Here is a 20,514-nt window from a genome sequence, read left to right as displayed (position 1 = left end):
ACCACCCTTATCTCCACTGCAGCAGAAGTAATACAACCTAAAGATGTTTTTTAAATGTTCTAAGAAATTGGGCTGTTACTCAATGTTGCATTTGCCATGGTTGGACCCAAAGGCCTTAACCTGAGTGCTATGTGGACTAATGGTGAAGAGAGGTACTCCAAGGAGCTTTTTATAGTTCTTTACAAAGCTTTCCAACATATAAAGGAAGTACTGAGATTTAACCACTATCAGAAGTTTAATAGTTTAAATATTGCACCTGGCTATGTGCAGTTATACAAGCTGTTTCTGGTAAACCAAATTGCCCATTTAAAATAACTGGGTAATTCCAGATTTTTAACAATCAAATCCTAATGTGGTTTGTTATCTTTCCATGTAACTTGTATGCTTGAAGTAAATCTTGATTTCTCCTATTGTTATTGTCCTCCATATGTTACAAATATACCAAAAGAAAAAACAGTCCTAAAAACTTCTGTAAGTTACTTCAAACTGTAGTGTCTGGTTCCAGTACATTATGGATTAGACAGAACACTTCCCCAAGTGAAAGTGCATTGATTGCTTGTGTACCTGATTTAATAGTGAGTGATAATCTTGTGCTGAATTAATTTTACTCTCAGAGCTTTACATACCATTTAAAAATGAAAGCTGTCATTATTTATGTGAAATAGTTAAGTAACATCTGCTGTTTTTACAGAGAATAAATTCAAACTTTAAAACATTTTTATGTGTACCAGTCATTAAGCAAGCCAATAGCAAAACTAGAAATGCAGTATTTGCTATCTGATTATCTGCCTTGTGTTGTAGTCTCTAGATCACGTCTCATTTGTACCTATTTATATTTTTGGTATGTGTGCACTCTACCTTTCTAAAACCTACTCATAACATCAGAGTCCATGCTATATTTGTGAAAAGTGTGTATTAGTTCTATTGCATTTCTAGTTCTAAAGTACTTTATTGTGTACTTTACACAGAAAAATTTGAGATAAGCATATTCAGAGAGAAGTATTGCAGTTCTTGATGCCTCTTCTAGTGCTTCTCAGACTGGATGTAAGCATTAACCCTAGGCAGTTCATAGTATTTCTCTCTGCTTTAAATCACTCCTGTTAAGGTGCTGATGTCTTTTATTGGTTGAGGAACTAAAAGCACTGTAGTTCCATCTACTTCTATGGTCCACTGGAGGTAGCCAATAGGGATCTGCCTGACTGTATGTAGCAAATAGGCATCTTCATTTCCTCAATCCTCTTAACTATAGCAGAAGCCTCAGTAGGAGTACAAATTACTGATTTAATTGCTTTCTCTGCTCAGGAGTACCACGTCACCACCGTGGGGAGATCTGGAAGTTTCTAGCTGAGCAATACCATCTTAAACATCAGTTTCCAAGTAAACAACAACCAAAGGACACAGCTTATAAAGAACTCCTAAAACAACTAACTTCCCAACAGCATGCAATTCTTATTGACCTAGGTAAGTACAGTGGTGGTCTAAAATTAAAAGAAGGGTTTGTGATCTCTGTGAGATACTTAAAGAAGGTAACACACAAAATGCCTTTGACTATTTAATAATAGGCTGTTGGTAAGAACTGCTTTTAATCTGGTGTGAGAAACCAGGAGCTGATGTTTTTTTCCAAGAGGATCACAGCTCTTGTGTGTGAGATACTCCCACACTGAACTCAGTATTCAATATGCTCTTCCCTAATAAAGGTAAAAAGTCAATGTCTTGCAGAGCATAGCACTGACACTTTGGTTCCGAGGAGCTGTATGGGTCAGTTTAAGAAGTCCATTATCACTGCATTTGATTAAATGAATTTGCAATGAAAAACTCCATCAAAGGAAATTATGCACTGCAAGTAACCAAATGTCATGATAAAAATTTTTGGGGAAAGTTGTACTTGGACTGATCTGAATGATTAATACCCATTGCATTATTTTCTCTTACATCTTTTCTCCAAAGCAGTAGTACAAAATTGTCCCATCATAATTCTGCTCTTTATAACTACTCAAACAGTATTTAAGCATTTTTCACTGCAAGTGGATCTACCCCCTTTCTTGCCTGATAAGGAAGGATTACCTTTACCCAGAGCTGTCTGGGAGCCCTCATTTATTATTTTATTAAAAACTTAATGTGCTGACTGTCTTCAGTGGGTGCTAAACTGTGAGAAGATTTGTCAAGTTTAAATGGTGACCTAAGCTTTAGATTATAAAGAGGCTGTTTTCTCATTTTTTGCAACACTTGGTAAAGTAAGTCAAAAAACCAAAGCAGTGCATAGAAAGTACATAGGAATGTGAAGGAACAGGTGTGTTTCAGCAGAAAGTGGCGTGAGCAGAGGTGGGAGAGGGTGGTGGTGGCTGTCACCTTCACTTTCCCCTACTTGGCAGGCCTGCCTGGTTTTGACTTGGCGCTGGGAAAGTAACAGTGCAAGGAGCTTTAATGCCAGCTGGGAAGGGGCAGTGGGCAGTGTATGTAAATTGCCTCCCTTCAGATTTTGCAAACCAATCTAGGCATTCCCCTGGACCGAGCAGTGCCAGACAACAATCTTTTGTGTTTGAGAGAGACATTAACATACAGCCAGAGATCATTTACTAGCAAATACCCTATTGGTCCAGCATACCTGGTGTTGATAGCCCTGGCAGTGAAGGGTGGGACACTGAAGTGGTTCAGTAAGAGGTGAAAAGTTAAAAGTTTTGTGCTGGATAAATTAATTGAACACCTTAGCAGAGGGATAGTGCTGGGATGACTCCTGGACAGTAGGGAGCACAGTCAGTCTGAGCTTGGTTGTCTCAGCAGACTGGGGCTTACTGGCTCAGCAAGCTGTTCATATTTTCTACCTGGTTCTGCACACAAATACTTCTCATCTTAGCCATGTGCTCTTCTTGTAGAAACAAATGACTACTTATGTTTGCAAATTGGTAACTTCATGGTGGTTTTCATGCAATCTGCTGTTTCTCCAGGGTGCTATTTACCAGCCCACTAGCTGAAAGAGGGATTGGGCCCTGTCATAACCATAAGGTTAATCAGGAAGCTGAAGACTTCCTAGTGCTTTACATTGAAGTACTGCTGTGCTGCATGGTAACAGACAGGGTAAATGGATAGGCAGTTAGAAGGGATTTGCATGTTCTGACTTGTGTGCCTTCAGGCCATCAGAAGCATTTTCTCTTAATCTTTAAGAATCCTTCTGAGAGCATGCACTTAATACCTTGAAAGAAAAAAGCTATGTTCTCACTATATAGTGGTTGTAATACTTGACAACCTTTCCCCAATTAGGATAAGTAGGTCTTGTTAACACAGTATGAGCCAAAGCTGTAATAGTATTGCTCACACTTAGTTGAATTGATGCATCCTAAGATGTAAATAGTGCTTCCTGAGGCTGTGAGTGTGCATATGGATGCAGAGCTAAGATATAGCAGCTGTTTTGCTGGCCCAATTTACATGTCACAGTGCTAGCATTGTAGGAAACCATCCATCACTGGGTGTTTGCTGAACATGGTAGGAAAATTAGGTTTTGTTTTATTACGTTTTAAAAAGTAAAGTAATAGGTACTTACCTAGAGCATTCTGGGGCTCTAGCAGTATCACAGTTCATTAGTCTCTTCTGGGTAGGGCCAGAGATCTTTGCTCCAAAATAAAGGCTAAAATTCTTAGTTAAGCCAGCATCAGAGCGCTCAGAAGCCTGTCAGTTTGTGAGTTTAGCAGTTCTTCTCCTCCTCCATTTACTGGTTTTTAGAACTTCTTAGCGTTCTTATTCTTGCTGAGCTTGTAACTCTTTTTCATGACTTAGCAAGAAACGAGCTTTGCTGCCTGAGTGAGGCAGTGCAGGTCTGCCTTTAGCCTGTGCTGTAGTAACTTGTCCTTCAAGCAAGGGAATGCAAGCTCTTTCTCATTTGAAAGCCAGAAATACTTATTCTGTAACATTCAATTCTGACACCCTGGCCAGGGAGACTTACTCAGAACTGAATGCCTTGTCCCATGTGACAGGCTAGAGCAGCTTCCAGATGGCAGAAGGACTCTGCCCCAGGCTTTGTCTTGAAACAGGAGTTCTGATATTATCTGGTAGCAGAGCAGCATTCCAGGAGCTAAAGGGTGGGGTAGTATTTAACAAGTGGGCAACCAGAAAACAAGATCCACTTAATACTAGAACAAAAGAGGTATTCAGATTTCTCCTCTGTTGAGGTATTTCACAGAGGAAGTTTGATAGGGGGAGGTTTTTTCCTAAAAGTGAAAAATTTGGCTTTGGAAGTTTTAAAAAAAATCTATAACAAAACAGTGGTAGAGTATAAGAGTAAATTGTTCTGTATTATTAACTTTCTTATGGTCTTCCTGTGGGTTGACTCAAAATCTACTTCTCAAAAGAATCTACAGTTTTGAAAGACTGTTTCATTTGACAATATGATATGGTTTTGGGGGTTATGTTGTTCATTTTTTAGTTTCAGTCACTAACTTCAGCTCTTTTCGCAGGGCGCACATTTCCAACACATCCGTACTTCTCAGCACAGCTGGGGGCTGGGCAGCTGTCACTCTACAACATTTTGAAGGCCTACTCACTTCTGGACCAGGAAGTAGGATATTGCCAGGGCCTTAGTTTTGTAGCAGGAGTTTTATTACTTCATATGAGTGAAGAAGATGCTTTTAAAATGCTGAAGTTTCTTATGTTTGACATGGGCCTGAGAAAACAATATCGTCCTGACATGACAATTCTGCAGGTATGATTTCATTTTTTTTAGGTAAGAGATGCTAGTGTTAAATAATAATAATGCAATACAGCTAACATTGTCAGAAACGGAACTTAAATTGAATTCTTAAAAATAGGGAAAGATAATCTAGGAAAAGAATACATCATCTTAAATGCATGCTTTTCAAATCAAAATACTTCTGGGGAAACTATGGAAAATAAGAAGACTTCTGTTGCATTCAAATGAGGTTCAAATGACCCTGCAAATGAGCCTGCTGTAGGCTCAGAGGTGACCCATCCTGTGTCTTTTAGGTGGCTTCCAGGTATTTCTTGTTTCCACACAATTTCATCCGAACATCAATTGACAAATACCTTTCTCTGTTTCTGACAAGGATGAAGCATGGACTTTGCTATTATGAATGTTAAAACATGTTGATCTTTAGTCTCTTGTTCTTATTCCATGCAGATCCAGATGTACCAATTGTCTCGACTTCTTCATGACTACCATCGAGATCTCTATAACCACCTGGAGGCTCATGAGATTGGCCCCAGCCTCTATGCTGCTCCCTGGTTTCTCACCATGTTTGCCTCCCAGTTTCCCCTTGGATTTGTATCCAGAGTGTTTGGTAATTCTTCATAAAACTTCTCTCTGTTCTTTCTGAAGTCTTACATGTGTAATCTTGGTATTATTATAGCATTACTATCCAAGTAGATTCAGACACCCAGGAGAAATATTTTGCTTACTGTGAACAGAAGAAAAACAACAGAGGTCATCCTATGGAATGTGCAGTATATCAGTAAAAGTGGAAGAGAGAGGAGGAAAGTAGACAACAGTCCCTAATGTCTTTTCATCCCCATTATTACATTTTCCCACCTTGTAACCACTTCTGGAGAGGATGTAAAATTTGATGCCATGAAGGCAGCCGTTATATTATGACAATGACACTTCAACACTAACAATTAGTTATTTTCAAGCTGAAAAGAGATGTAACAAAGACATCATCTGAAAAGTATATCCATTTACTCCATTATCATAATTTCCAGCAGTGTCAGCAGAAAATTAGCTTGAGCATTATGTTTTAAGACACACACACAGATGGCCTTTGCAGTGTAATCATGGATTAAGTCTGCAGAAATACAAGATGTTTAAACTAGTGTTTCTTGTCCTGACAGTTTTAGTTCCAAAAATGTTTGGAATCATCTGGGGTTTAGTTTCTAAAGTCACTTCTGTTGCCTATTTTTAATATCTACAGAAGCTTTCTTTTTTAATTAAATTCCAGTTAAGAATTTACCTTGATGCTTGATCTTCTGGGTGTATATTTCATAGATTGTTTGATGTCTGAGAAGATGCTTTGTTTCCTTTTCAGTTGTTTGTTTTTCCACTTCATTATGTGGTACTGGATTGTCCATAATGAGTGGGGTGGATTGGAACTTTCTCCCGAGTTCTTCTCTTCTAGTGAGAAGCCAGTTTCATTTTCCTTAGTCATTTAAGAAATGCAATGAGGAAATTGTTCATTAGCAGATTAATATTGACACTTTCTTGACTTAAAAACAATATGGTCCTGCCTACCACAAATAGGAATATAGAGCTCAGGAAGAACCAAAGAGAATCCTGTCTAGTTTCTGTTTAAGGGCATGCTAAAAGTAATGTTAGAAAAGCTCACAGTGAAAAGGATGGTGTATAGAGTAAAACTATATGTCCCATGATTAGCATCCAAACTCCAGGGAAAACAGCATGTTTTTTTCTGGAAGAGTGCAAAGCAGGTTAATGTGCATCAACAAGTATGTAGCTGACAGTAATAATCTGTAGGAATCAAATTAGGTGCTGTATGCAAGTGTCATATACTGAGTTTATAATCAGCTCATCTTTTTGTTATTCTTAATCTTTCATAGTATTGTATATGGTAAGAAGTGTTTGAATGGGGCAATTGACTGCAGTGAGGTTGTAAAAGTGCCTTCTGTATCCAGTATATTTGAATTTCTGCCTTAATACACAGATTAGTATTTTCTCTGTCATTGAAGGATTGTAGAGCTTTAGAAAACAAAGACTTTGCATTAGAATAGAAGGCACAGATACATGATCTCCACACATCTGATTTTAGATCAAGAAGAGAAAAGCATGTGTGACAGAAACTGTTGCTTCTTAGAAACCTCTGATGTTTTTAGAAAGTTCAGTGTGACCAACACTTGCAGCTTTGTACTACATATTTTCCTTAAATTCAGTATTTCCTTTGTATTTAGTAATTTCCTTAAAACAGTATTTACTGGAGCTATGTTGGTTAGGAACATTGGACATTCTCTTACATTAGAAAGTAAAGTCTTATCCTCACCCATACTAAAGACTCTGAAACACAACTTTAAACAAAAAAGTTTAGAGCTGTCACTCTGCCAGTGGCTGTCAGTGGCAACATGGCAAGTTAAAATCCAATCATTTTTGATCTATATATTCACACATTCTTGCAGAACATACATATACAGATTTTCATTGCTCAGTTATTAGAACCCTTGGGAGGGAAGTATGTTGATGCTGAAGTGACTGAATTATAGGTTACTAACAGTCTGAGAATGCACTGCCATTTTCTAGCATGTTATCTTCTGAACCTCTAGTTGAAACTAGCCCGCTCATATTTAATTATATAATTATTACAGACCGTTCTTTTGGATTTCCATAGAGCATGCTTTTTGCAGACATCTAACAGGCAATATGTAAAAGAAATGGGCTAGACTGTTTTATGAATCAAATAGCAAAACTCCTTTTAAGTTTTCATTTATCTGTCCAAACTTGGAACACTTCTGAGCAAGAGCTGATGAAAGTAGAGTGTTACGAAGGATGCATTCTTTAGTAACCCTGCTTACTTATTCATAGAGGAGATTTGATAGAATAGTGTTTATTTTGTTTCAAGATTGTAGATAAAACTTAATTTTTTTTAATCTTGTAGGCTGCCAGTCATGCTGACATTAATTTGGGTACCTTCACTGTGTTGTTGTTGGCTGGGAGCCCACTTAATATGAAGCATGGGGAGTGGATAACAAACAGGTCTTTGTTAAGTACTTGCTGTTTTAAATGAGAGAGGGATTTCAGCCGTGTATTACCAGCTCAGTCATACAGACTTTCATTAACAACTTTCAGGTCACCTTGAGTTAATCTGCATGTCATTATGGGGCAGGTGCTGAATCATAAAAACACATTCTTTTTAGCTTTGCTTTTTTCACTTTGTGTTTCTAGCTGTTCTTCAGTATTTCCTGTGCTAATATAGAGCTTTCCCTATGAATCATTTTCCCATACTTTTGAGTTTCAATAGAGAATTGAGGCAGATACCTTCTCTGTTACCACTTTTTAATCATTTCTACCACTGGAGTTCACATTCAGCTCAACACAGCTGATAAATGTTGCACCCCTTCTAGGACAAATGGCAAGAAAGTGTGAGATTTGTGGTTAGTTTTTACTTGTGCTTTTCTTTCTTGGAGAGAGAGAGTGAAATGAGTTATGGCTTCAACATTGCAAGCTAAAGAGTACAAGAGGGGAATTTCATTATCATACAAATTTGGAAATAGAGTTTGGTTTTACTAAGAAAGGCTGTTAGTCAGTGCTTTCATAGGTTCTTCACTACATCAGAGATAACTGTAGGTTTGCTAGTAGGTGGGGTTTTTCTATCTCTTTGCTTTACTCTTCTTTTTTTTTCTTTCTTTCTTTTTTTTTTTTTTTTTAGTATCAAGGCTTTTTTTTTTGTGTCACCATGCTACTTCTTATGTGAAGTGTGTGTGTATTGAAGTATTGATCGTGGCTGCATTCACAGCTTCAAATACAAAGTAGGGAAAGAACAAGAGAGAAGCCCTTTCAAAATAATTTTATATTTAGGAACTATAATAAAAACCCCACAGTATCTTCTATTCCTTTATCACCTCCATCAGTATTGTTTAATTTATTAGATGCTTCTGTCTGTAGCAAGGTGAGCCCTTCCATGAAACCAGGAGCAGATTCTGACAGTAGCAGGAAAGTCAAGTGCAGGGCAATGCTGTTTGTACAGACTGGGTTTCTTGTCTGATGCCTTTATTGCAGACTTCTATTTCTTTACTCTATAAATACATAGGCACAAGGAAAGGAAAGGAAAGGAAAGGAAAGGAAAGGAAAGGAAAGGAAAGGAAAGGAAAGGAAAGGAAAGGAAAGGAAAGGAAAGGAAAGGAAAGGAAAGGAAAGGAAAGGAAAGGAAAGGAAAGGAAAGGAAAGGAAAGGAAAGGAAAGGAAAGGAAAGGATATTGAAAGGAAAGGACATTGAAAGGTCACTGTATATTGTGGTTTCAGTGTGCTTGGTATGCCAGGTGCTGTCATTGCAGGGCCACCTGCAATATTTACACCTAAGCTGTATGACTAATATTTCAGGGTATTTATTAATATCCTTATTAGCATATTAACAGAAGTGGTTGAGACACATATTAAAAATAAACACATGCACCTGAAACTTGAGGCTACTGGAAAGTGTGCATTTAGCCTCATGTGCTAAATGTTGTATTGTGGTTTTGTGGCTTTTTCCACCACATGAGAGGAAAAACGAATTTCAGATCTTCAGTTGTGTCTTCAGGTATAGGCTTTTTCCCTGTTGTATTAGGATTTTTAAAGGGCATTGGGATTAGATTTCTATTCAAATTTATATTCCTACAAACATGAAAACAGCCCACTAAACTATTACATGCACAAAAAGTGGCAACATTGATAAGCTTGACTACCTAGTTTATTGTAGACTTAGCTTAAACTTGAATTGCTTTTTTTTTTTGGTGAAAACTCACTAAACAAATTAGTAAGTGATTGTGCTAGTCAGATGTACTATTCACAATAACAACCTTGATCTTATAAAACTTCTAAAGCCAAGAGCACATGTCCAGCACAGTGTATCTAACCTCCAGGGCACTCGTATCAGAAGTTGTTGTCCTTTGACTATTTTTTGCTTTGATATTCTTGTCAAAAGATGTGCTTGCTTGATATAACCTGTTTTTTCCTTGTTTTCACAGATATGCTCTTTCTTCAAGGATCAGAGGCTATATTTAAAGTGGCTTTAAGCCTTTTGGGAAGCCACAAGCCCTTGATTCTGCAGCATGAGAATCTAGAAACTATTGTTGATTTTATTAAAAGCACTCTCCCCAACTTGGGTTTGGTACAGATGGAAAAGACCATTAGTCAGGTATGAAATAAACTGAACACATGGTATGCAAAGGAATACTCTTGTTAAGTTCTCGACAGAAAAAGCAGAATAGCTACTACTTCAAGCTGAGAACTCCCTTGTAGTTTGGAAGATGTTGAAAACTTCTGGAAGCAGATGACTTGTAAACCAAGATGACTTAGTAGCTGTGTATGATATTGTAACCATTGGTTATTGTCACTTTATGAAACCTTTAGTGAAAATTAATTCTTATTTCACCAAAGCTCGCCTTCCAAGTCTCATATCAGAAGCAAAATTTGACTTGCAAGAGCCTCACAAATGTTAACCTTACTTAATGAAATTAGAAGCCTTCCCACATGCACTCTGTCTCTACTGGCTTTTGTGATGCTGGCCCAGTGTGTAACAACAGCACCTTTCTAATTCTGTCAGGAGTACATGGGGCAGTGCAGACTGTTGCAGTGAGTAGTGACTCTAGACAATAAAACTTGGAATCCCTGATGCAATTATTTTGAACAGCAGACAAGGAAAATGATGCAACATTGCTAACACTCCAGATGATACTTATGTATTATGAAAAAAATGGAAATTATTTCAATTAAAGCTTGCCTGTTTAAAAACCCTACATGTTTTTTACACTTGACATCTAAACTGCTTCAGACAAATGGAAGATGGGCTGTAGCCAGTTTTTCTGAGAAGGCCTTTTGTGGTCCAGAACATAGGGGCTGCACTGTGCAGAACTGCAGATGCTGACTCCCCCCTCAAGGGCTGCCAGAGATCAAAGCCTGTGGGTTGATAAGGAAAGCAGCAGCACAGTGCTCTGCAGAGGGCTGGTGAGGGGCTCCCCTTGAGCCCTGGCAGCAAAGCTTCAGGGGGACACAGCTCACATTAGGGCCAGAAAAAAGGCTCCTAGTGCTTACTGTCAAAGGAAAGGAATGAGAGCTAGAACGTCTGTGCAGGAGGAAGGAAAGCAAGGAATTTCCAAGGGGCAAAGGGGGTTGTGTGTTACCTGCCAGGCTGAAAAACTTGCAGTGTTTAGGTGACCTGCAGAAAACCATGTGCTTTGAGCTGAAGGAGGAAGGGAATGCTCTCTTTAGGCAGCCCTGACTGCTCTAAATTGGAAATGGGAAAGTAGAAGTGAGTAGAAGGAGGAGCAGTTCCCCACTTTGATCAGGGCTGACTCTGAAGAGAGCAGCTGTTTGACCAGCCCACAGTCCATACACAGCTCCTGGGTTAATCCCCATGCTCCTCATCCTTCTGCAGCATGGCCTTTGGTTCCATGCCTTAACGTGCCTTCACTTAACTAGGTTTCAAATCAAACATTTTATTGCCTCATGGTTCCCTTCTTTCAGATTTCATACTCTGGTTATGACAGCAGGGATCTCCCTCCCTCCTCAGGAGCACAGAGGCTAAAAGCGGCAGAGGTCATAAGAGGAACTAACTGAGTTGCACTGCTTGTTTTATTGAAATTTCAACAGGCTGTCTTCTCCAGAGATGCTCAGATTCACAGAAAATGAAAACTCCCTATGTGTAATCAAACTCAAATTAAAATTGTATTTCAGCCTTCTGTGCTTAGATGCTCAGTATATACATTTCTGCTGCTATTTAACTACGAGATAATTTTTTATTTGACACGGGACAGAAACTTTTCATAATCTGATGTTTTCTTTAACCAGCGGTTAAAGTTTTGCAGACAGAGCAGATAAATAAAATAGGCAAATGTCCCTGTTACTTTTAACAGGTATTTCAGATGGGATTTGACATTTGAGTCATTTTCAAAATGAATAAAGTACAAGAGGTTTAAAAATAAAGAATGACCCTGGAATTTCCCTTCTTTGGCTATTTTTCAAATACATTTTTAAATCAACTTTTATTTCTTCTATGTTCTATAATTGGCACACTTGTCCTTTTCATTTAGTACCTTCTTCACTGCTTGTAGTGGAAATTGGAGTCATATTAATGAATAATTTGTAGGCAGATGTTTGCCAAAACCTAGAAAAAGGAAAAGAAAATAGTAGGTTTTATTCCCTTGGGTCATTCTGCTTCTCAATTTATTTATCTGCTTTTAAAATAAAAGTTTTTCTTAATATTCATAGATAAGACTGAGCATTTGTTTCAGTGATTCGAATTTAACAATAATAGAAATCTATTTTGATGTTACATTATGTTTTTGTTAAGTGTGTTAGTGTAAGAAAATTTATTCTTTCAGTCTGTAAAAATACTATGGAGTCATAAATAAAGATAGCAAAGTCTACTGTTTTTCATTTAAGGCTTTTATTTTACTTAAACCTTACACATGTGGCAGGACTTGGGACCACACTTTTTCTGAACTGACAGCTAATTCTGGGTTCTGACTAGAAGGGTTTATGCCAAACTGAGATGTATTAAATTTGAAAAGGGGAATACCCTACAAAGCCCACACCCTCGAAACCTTTAGTGTAAGTAGTTTTGCTAAGTCAGGCAGCAAATCAGTAGCAGAATTTTTAAGTAGATCCAGTGCCAATGTATTGCACTCTACTGCCTCAGGGTTGCCATTTCCACAACAGAAAATGTGAATGCCAAAAAAATAAGGGTTTTTTTGTATGCATTGATTAAATATCTGAGTCTAGATCTAGATCAATAGATTTTAAAGCCTTGAAAGAGCAACGATTTTGATCTGCACAGCACCTAATAATATTTTTCTATACAACAGGTGTTTGAAATGGATATTGCCAAGCAGTTGCAAGCTTATGAAGTTGAATATCATGTGCTTCAGGACGAGCTTATAGATTCATCTTTAAATGACAATCAGAGACTGGATAAATTAGAAAAGGCAAACAGCAGCTTACGCAAACAAAACTTTGATCTCCTGGAAGAACTGCAGGTAAAATTAATATCTCATATAAAATTAACATTCTAATTTTCTAATTTATGCACGACTTCAGAACAGCCTGTCCTACTCCACATCATAGGAGGGATTGGTGTTTGGTCTAGTGAATTTAAAATGTAGCCACTTAAAAAGTTTTATTTAGTTTAGCCCTCAAAGTTTACATGCAGAAGAAATTCTGAGAGAGGGGTGGTTAGAGCATATACTTGCAGTTAGTGAAAAGTTGATTCAACACACTGCCTCTTCTCTTGTAATTGAAATCATATCTTTAGAAGATAACTGAAACTAAAGTGCTTTTTCAACTTCATTTTTATATTTTCAGTCACTGCTTTATTACCCAGAAATACTACTCTGACAAAAATGGGTATACTAATTGTAATGTCACAATTTAGGATACATTAGAGAAAGGATACATTGTCTATAAAGGCATACATTCTATTGCAATTTTTAGCTGTTTTTCAGATTGTTGAAACATTATGTGAAATAATAATTTCTAAAATATATATTCTGCAGCTTTTTAAGAGGCAGCATACCTGTTCTTTGTAAGGGGTTATTCTTTGCTTATCTGAGTAAGAAGTCAGTTTTCTGGCTGCTTTATAACAGGATGTTTGCTATAGAACTTTTGACTGTGCATTTAGTTTGATGGAGAAAGGGACTTCAAGGGTAAGAAGCAGACATTTCAAACCTCTTGATTATTGTTAGACATAAACTTTGTAAGATAATTGGTGAGGGAAGTTTAGGTTTCTCAGAATTGGTTCTTTTTTCCTGACTAAAGCCAGTCAATCATGCAGATTTAGATTGCCCCTCCTAACAAAAATTTACCTCAGCTGTACATTCTGATCCTGTGAGATCTGATCCTGTTTTAGGTTCTAGGTTGAGCCTTAGAGAAGTCAGAAGGAAAGGCACTCTTCTGCAAGATATTTTCATAAAGCTTTGGGCAAATATGGACAAGGAAATTGTTGGATACAGTAAGGGGAAGATAGATTTCTGGGATGATATTCAAGATGTGATGTCCTGTAAATACCTGTATCAAGGATCTTCAGCTTGGGAAGTGTGGGCTGGACAGTGGACAGTGTGGTGGATTGAAAACTGGCTGAAAGGCTTGTGATCAGTGGCACAGAGTCCAGTTGGAGGCCTGTGACTAGCAGTGTTGCACAAGGTTCAATAATGGGCCCAGTATTATTTGTCTCATTCATCAAGGATTTGGACGAAGGGGCAGAGGCCTCCTCAGTGGGTTCACTGAGGGCACAAAGCTGGGAGGAGCAGCCAATACCCCAGAGTGCTGTGCAGCCCTTCAGAAAGGCCTTGGCAGGCTGGAGAGATGGGCAGAGAAGAACTGAGTGAAATTTAACAAGGGGGAGTGCAGGGTCCTGCAGCTGGGGAGGAATAACCCCAGGCACCAGCACAGGCTGGGGAGCAGCTCTGTGGAGAAGGACCTGGGGGACCTGGTGGACAACAGGCTGTCCATGAGCCAGCAAAGTGTCCTTGTGGCCAAGAAGGCCAATGGAATTCTGTGGGGCATTAGGAACTGCATTGCCAGTGGGTCAAGGGAGGTGATCTTGCCCCTCTACTCAGCCCTGGTGAGGCACATCTGGTGTGCTGTGCCCAGTTCTGGGCTTCTCAGAACAAAAGAGACATGGAGCTCCTGGAGCAGGTCATCAGGATATGAAAAGAAGGTGTGAAGTGGATGGAGCCAGGCTGCACTCAGAGGTGCAGAGCAGTAGGAAAAGAGGGAATGGGCAGAAACTGATGCATAGGAAGTTCCACCTGAACATGAGAACTTTACAATGTCCTTGACTGAGAACTGTCACAGGTGGCCCAGATAGGTTGTGGAGTCTCCCTCACTGGAGATATTCAAAAGCACTCAGGACACAGTCCTGAATGACATGCTCTAGGGGACCCTGGTTGAGCAGGGAGGTTGCAAATGGATGACCTCTAGGGATCACTTCCAACCCTATCCACTCTGTGATTTTGTGATCTTCCACCCACTCCTGTCCCTATAGACTTGACAGCCTTAAGCAGTTTATTATGAAGCTCATCTCCACCTGAGTACTGGCAAGTCAGCAGCTAGAACAGCAGGGAACTTCAGTATCTAACACTGTAGTGTTGGAGCAATCCCTTTGTCTTGGAGATGGGCTGCATCAGACCTTGTTTCATAGGGTGGAAGGTGACCCATTGCTGATAGGAGGGAAATGCATCACCAGATAATGTCAATGGGTCAGTATCATTTGTCAATACTTTGTCCCCAAGGGCTGAACTTTTTAACCCATCATAATTACATGATGGGTAGTGGGCTCATCAGAAAGGGAAATACTTTCCTGAAAGCAGAGACCACCCTGTACTCATCCTGTCTCCAAATGTTATTATCCAGTGCTGAAACTTCCAACAGATATCTGACGTTGTCAGAGTACCTACAGGTCTCACATGATGACTGAATGCTTTGTTTCACCATGAAGTAGAACACCAGTATGTGCAGCCTTTTGAAGGGGAACTTCTGAAATTTTTCACAATGTGTTTTCCATTTGCATATTGCTCTAAATCCTCTTCTCCTTTGCCTTCCGACCTGGTATTCATTGGACTCAATGTTGAGGTGAAATGAGGATGCAGCTAACATGTTGAGTTGTCTTTGTTTTGCAAAGCAACAACTGTGGCTAGCTAAAAATATCTCCCAACTGACCAATACAGAAGCTTATCTTAACCTGCAGTTCTTCGGTATAAAATTTGCAGATTTGGCAACTTTCTAATTTCATTACTTTGCATTATATTTTGAGTTTAATTTTTCATAATTTCTTTAGTGTTTTATATATATTCATGTATTTCAAAAAATAGTTTAAAGATGGTTTCAGTCATCAATAAATTTACCATTTTTTCCCTTCCCATACCTTCTCCCCTCCTATCTTTTTACTTCGATAGGTGGCTAATGGAAAAATCCAAAACCTTGAAGCTACAGTAGAGCTTTTATTGACCAATGAAGGCAAACTGAAGCAGACCATTCTCACTCTTGAGCAGGAGCGAGCAGCTCTGCTGAAAGCTGTGGAAGAGATGCAAAAAAAGATGGGTGATACAGATGGGAAGCCTCTTCTTACTAGACAAGAACTGGATGCTGACTGAGCTGCACAGTTGTAAGGGAGCAGAGAAGCTGAGCAAGAAACAAAGGGAAGAACTGAGTCATTTTGTCATGATCCATGGGGATTTGACATTGTCGTGTTTGTTGTACACACCTTACTGTGGCAAAGCAAGATAAGGGCATGGTGGCTTTCCATATCAGAGAAGCTGGTTGCCTGGGGAAAGACTCTTCTCTTCCTAGTATGTAGAAATACTGTGAAGAGTAAGATGCCACATAAGAAATAGTAAACAGGAGAAACTTGCCAGTGTGTGCAGTCATATGCAATACACTGTAAATATGGTATGGATTCTTCAATAAGTGCTTCTAAACCTAAGTGCTTTGGGTTTGTCACACTTTTGTTTGTGTCTGGATCACCACCTAGATAATTAGCACATCCTTTAGAAGGTCTTTTGAAGAAATATGTCAGTATGAAACCTTTGAATGGATGACTGTCCCGTTGCAGCTGTGCAGTGGTAACATTTACAGGTGATTTGTATTGGACTTGAAATTTTTGTTGATGTAATTCCCCTACAGCTTGGCTGGGTTCTGTTAATTATGTTGTTTACACCTCAGAAAACTGCTTCCTGATGCTTGAAGGTGTGAATCCATTGAACTCCAGGGAGCTGGACATTATCATATGTAACTATGCATAACTGGGGTTGCCTTCCTTTTTTTAAGTATGTTGGTTTAGTATATTTCTTCTTTAACTACCATTAATTTAGTGTATTGTTAGTTAGCATTATCTGATAAACATACTGTATATAGTAATTGCATTATTCTTAACAAAATATACTGACATTAATTTGGTGAAGCCTGTGACTCTTGCAGCATCATTCAAGGATTTCTATTCAGACTCTTCAAATTTCATCTTATTTATTTCTGATCTGCTGTGTGATGTAAGACATTGTTTTTTCTGGGAAAGTAATATCCACTGTCATTTTTTCTCCCTTTATTTGCTACTCTATGCCCACCCATCCTTTAAGAAATCTAAAGACTTTTTCTGAAGAAGTGGAGTCATTTCAAGAGCTTCATGGTGTGCCAGATATGCTTAAACTGTTTCATAAAGGGTATAGAAGTTCTAATTAGGACACCATTATTTTGCAATGCATCTTTCAAATAAGATTACATATCTAAAAGAGTAAGTCTCACTTTTCTTAATGCAAAAGTAGTTTGCAAGCCAGTTAAAGCAACATTGTGCAATAATACCCATGGATATGCGGTTGTTGGGTTAACTTCAGAATTAGGAATATTGCCATAGTTTTTTTCAGTCACTAAGCACTGAGTTTATAGGCACTGGTGTTTTGTTATAGTGGAGATTCACCAGGACGTGATTTTTATATGTTTGGTTTTTGCAAGTCCACTTTGTATTCACTTAGTATTGAAATTCCACATACATCAGTTATTATTAGTCCATTTACCTCTTAAGCTTGTTTTTTTTTTTAATTTGGAAATCCACAGTGAAGCTTATGCTTCATGTTTAAAATCTTGTCATAATGGACCTCATACTGTCAGATCACTCAGTAATGTTGCGTTTTTACAGCATAGTGCCATAGTTCATTCACTGACTTTTTAACAAAAGCAATAAAAATAATAATAATCTATGCCTACATCTATGTTGTTACATTTTTTTGGTATTCAAACACAAAATCACAGTTGGTGGGGTGCCAGTTCAGAACCATGTGAGATGAGACTTCCCCTGGAAGTACGGTGCTGTCTACAGTGGTTGTTAATTTCCATTCAGCTCCCTGGTCCAATGAAACAGTTGCTTCTATATAGTTGGAAAAGCCTAAAGTTGCTTGTTACCTATTTACTAGTTCATGCTTTCTGAGAACAGTGACTCTAGTTCTCATCTAAGTGCACTTAGTAATGCACTTACACAAATTCTCAGTAAAAGGGTTTGGACTAGAAGTTGAAAGGAAGTAATACCACTTACCAAGTTGCCAACTTTGTAAAAGCTCAGGGCTTTTCCATCCAGAAGTATGAGAAAGAAGTAATAGAGCCCAGAGCTAGTCCCAGATACTTGATACTCCAACTATGCTGTAGCTGAGCATCCTTAAAAATGTGTAAAATTAGGTCTCCTATTTTCTGAGCACCAGAAATTGTCATCACATACCATCTCCCTTATGAATAGTAGCTTCTGATTCAGAGAATATTTTTTTTTTAAAGCCACCTGCAAATCAGGTGGAATTTTAATTGAATCCCTCAGCAGAAATAGCAAATTAACCACTCACAGAAAATCAAAGTTGAAATAATCCACATTTTCTCCATATCACTTCTACAGATAAAAATCCCCAGCAGTGATGCCTAATCTTTGAAGAAAAGAAAAAACAGTGAAGAAAGAAGGAAGGAAGGAGGTTCATTGGTATGTGCAACTTAGGCTTCCAAAGGTACATGACAAATGCAGCAAGGGATGCAGTGTAAGTGTGCTAGTGAGTTACATGGATGCAGTAGTCCAGAGAGAGACTAGCCTGAAATGTGGCAAGAACTGATGTTGACATGTGCAACAAGAAAAAGGCAGGATCTCTGAAACCTTTGCAGTGAGCACTGCTGCATGGACGGAGGACTGGCTGGAGTGTGTCGTGGTCACCAGTTCTGGTTTGGTTTTCTTCCAGTGAGTAATTGTGGTAGGTGCCTGGGACATGCTGTGCTTCCAACTGTCTGATGTACTTCTTTTTGCCCTGGTGTCTATTTCCAGAGATCATTAATTTTTACAGAATTGGAGAAATGATACAGTGCCTATCGAGGGAAAATCAAAGCACTTTCATAAAGGCACAAGTTCTCTTGTTTAGAGTGAGAACTGAGTCACAAAAAAGTGCAATGATTTGCACCAAATATTTCAATTTCTCACTGGTTGCTCACATCCAGTGCAATCTAGGTCTTCTAAGTCATGTCAAACTGTCTTACTGGTCTTCTGAAAGATTGTTCCAGAAGGTCTGTAACATGTACTTGGTATGTCAGGCAATGCTCTGCCAAAACAATGTAAAGTGGGAAATGCAGGCACTGGAACCTTGTCCTTTACTGGCAGCTATTCCTCCCTCCCAAAAGTAACTCTCTCAGTCCCACTAAAACATGTTGTGGCCTTGCCAGGTACCTCTGCAGGTACCCAGCACACACCAGCTCTTGTTTGACACGTGCTGGAGTGGAGGCACTGCCAGCAATTCTGAGCAGCAAGGACTGTAGTATAGCAGTCAATAAATATTATTGGAATTTTTTTCAAACACAATAATCTGATAGGAATTGCATTATTTAGGACTAAATCACAAAACTGCAGCTAGTAGGACTCTGAATGAAGGACAGTAGTCTCTGCATGGCAAAGAAGGCAACAAAGCTGATGCTTTTTCTCCTTTGGGATCTTATTCCATCATTCAGTGGAGCAAGGAACTGAATCAAGTTTTTTTACTTCAAGCCCACTACAATAGGTGCTGCAATTCCACTGTAATAAAACAGCCTGGTATGTCAGAATGGCAGAGCATACCACTTTGTCGCCAACCAAGTCAGGTGGGATACTATCAGTGCCCTCACTGCATTCCCCTCTCTCCTGGAAATTTGGCTGCTTAATTAGATAATGTACACATCTGTCTTAGAGGCTTTTCAGCATTGGGCCTCAATGCCTGCTGGCCTGCAACCATTCAACAGAAAGCTGGAAGAAGCCAGCTGCTTCCAACACTGCCACCATCTTTTAGGAGATACATTTAAACTGCATTTCCTGTGCTTGGTCCTTGCCTGAGCTATGTTGCAGCCACACCTGCATCTGGCTATGTACCCTTTTTGATCCTGGCCTATGGGCTTGGCTTTCTTGCTTGAGCTCAGCCTTGACTGGTCATCTGAACTGTTGACCTGCCTTGCTATTGTTTTTTGAGTACTGTGGGACATGCCCCTTGTCAGTAAGTTGTTCCCTTTGCCTGCCTGTCACCCTCAGCCCCTGGCTCAGTGTCCCCTTCAGAGCAGCCCTGCCCTTGCTGCTCCCCAGCACACAGCTCAGGTTTCATATCTGCACTGCTGCTGTTTCCAGGGCTGGGCTGGCCAGGGCTTGTTTAGGTGTCTGTGCATGCCACTGCTCTTCCCTGAACAAGCCAGCCTGTTCTCTTAGAGCCTGCTTTGGCACCTCCAGCACAATGGTTGCTCTGTGTAACACAGCCCTTTACTAGTCTCCTATCCATTTCAAAATTCTATGTTCACATTCTTTTCCACATCAAACACTGCACCGTATTTGCAAACACAATTTTGGTGTTGATGACACCAGAAAAAATGCCTGAAATGAATACATTTTGACTACAGCTGGATGAATGCCATGGTTGCTTGAGGCACCTTAGATCATTGCACAGCATTTATATGGTGTCACACCCTGTGACATGAAGCAATTTTTCTTCAACAGAGCTTTTCTAGAGCAGGTGCGTGGGAGGGAGGAGAGCTCTGGCAGCCAGGCCAGCCATGGGGACTGCAATCCAGGCACTGCCTTCAGAAGGCACATGTGGAGCTTACTCCCACTAAGTTTTACATAACCTAAGTTAGAGTGGGTCACTAGGCACTCATTTGCTCATGTAGCTGCCAGAAAACGTTTCTTTCATCTAGACAAACCTGAGGCTGCAAGAACTTTCTGTGCCTCAAAATAGGCCTTTTCAGCATAACCCAAAGCAAATTAAGAAGGGCTTCATTATGTACAAGACTCTAGTTATTCTTTTGTATAAATGCACTTTTCCTTCTATCTAATTGTATCATATATTTTC

At 39.2% G+C, this 20,514-nt stretch overlaps 1 protein-coding gene across 7 annotated transcripts in view; it reads left to right on the top strand.

Annotated features, from left to right (window-relative positions):
* TBC1D1 (TBC1 domain family member 1) overlaps positions 1–17,396 on the top strand; it is a 100,701-nt gene extending 83,305 nt beyond the window's left edge. For all 7 annotated transcript variants that reach the window (XM_036382525.2, XM_054514713.1, XM_036382527.2 and 4 more), the window contains 6 exons: positions 1,303–1,461; positions 4,449–4,693; positions 5,129–5,288; positions 9,670–9,839; positions 12,508–12,678; positions 15,595–17,396. In XM_036382525.2, the coding sequence (XP_036238418.1) occupies positions 1,303–1,461; positions 4,449–4,693; positions 5,129–5,288; positions 9,670–9,839; positions 12,508–12,678; positions 15,595–15,792 (1,103 nt within the window). In that variant the 3' untranslated portion in view covers positions 15,793–17,396. The remainder of the gene's footprint in view (positions 1–1,302; positions 1,462–4,448; positions 4,694–5,128; positions 5,289–9,669; positions 9,840–12,507; positions 12,679–15,594) is intronic.
* Positions 17,397–20,514: the final 3,118 nt, after the last annotated feature.

This window comes from Molothrus ater, chromosome 4, assembly GCF_012460135.2.
Source record: "Molothrus ater isolate BHLD 08-10-18 breed brown headed cowbird chromosome 4, BPBGC_Mater_1.1, whole genome shotgun sequence".
In the NCBI taxonomy this organism is placed as follows: Eukaryota; Metazoa; Chordata; class Aves; order Passeriformes; family Icteridae; genus Molothrus; species Molothrus ater.
Note: the sequence above shows the minus strand (reverse complement) of the source record. Positions and strands in the feature narration are given on the sequence as shown.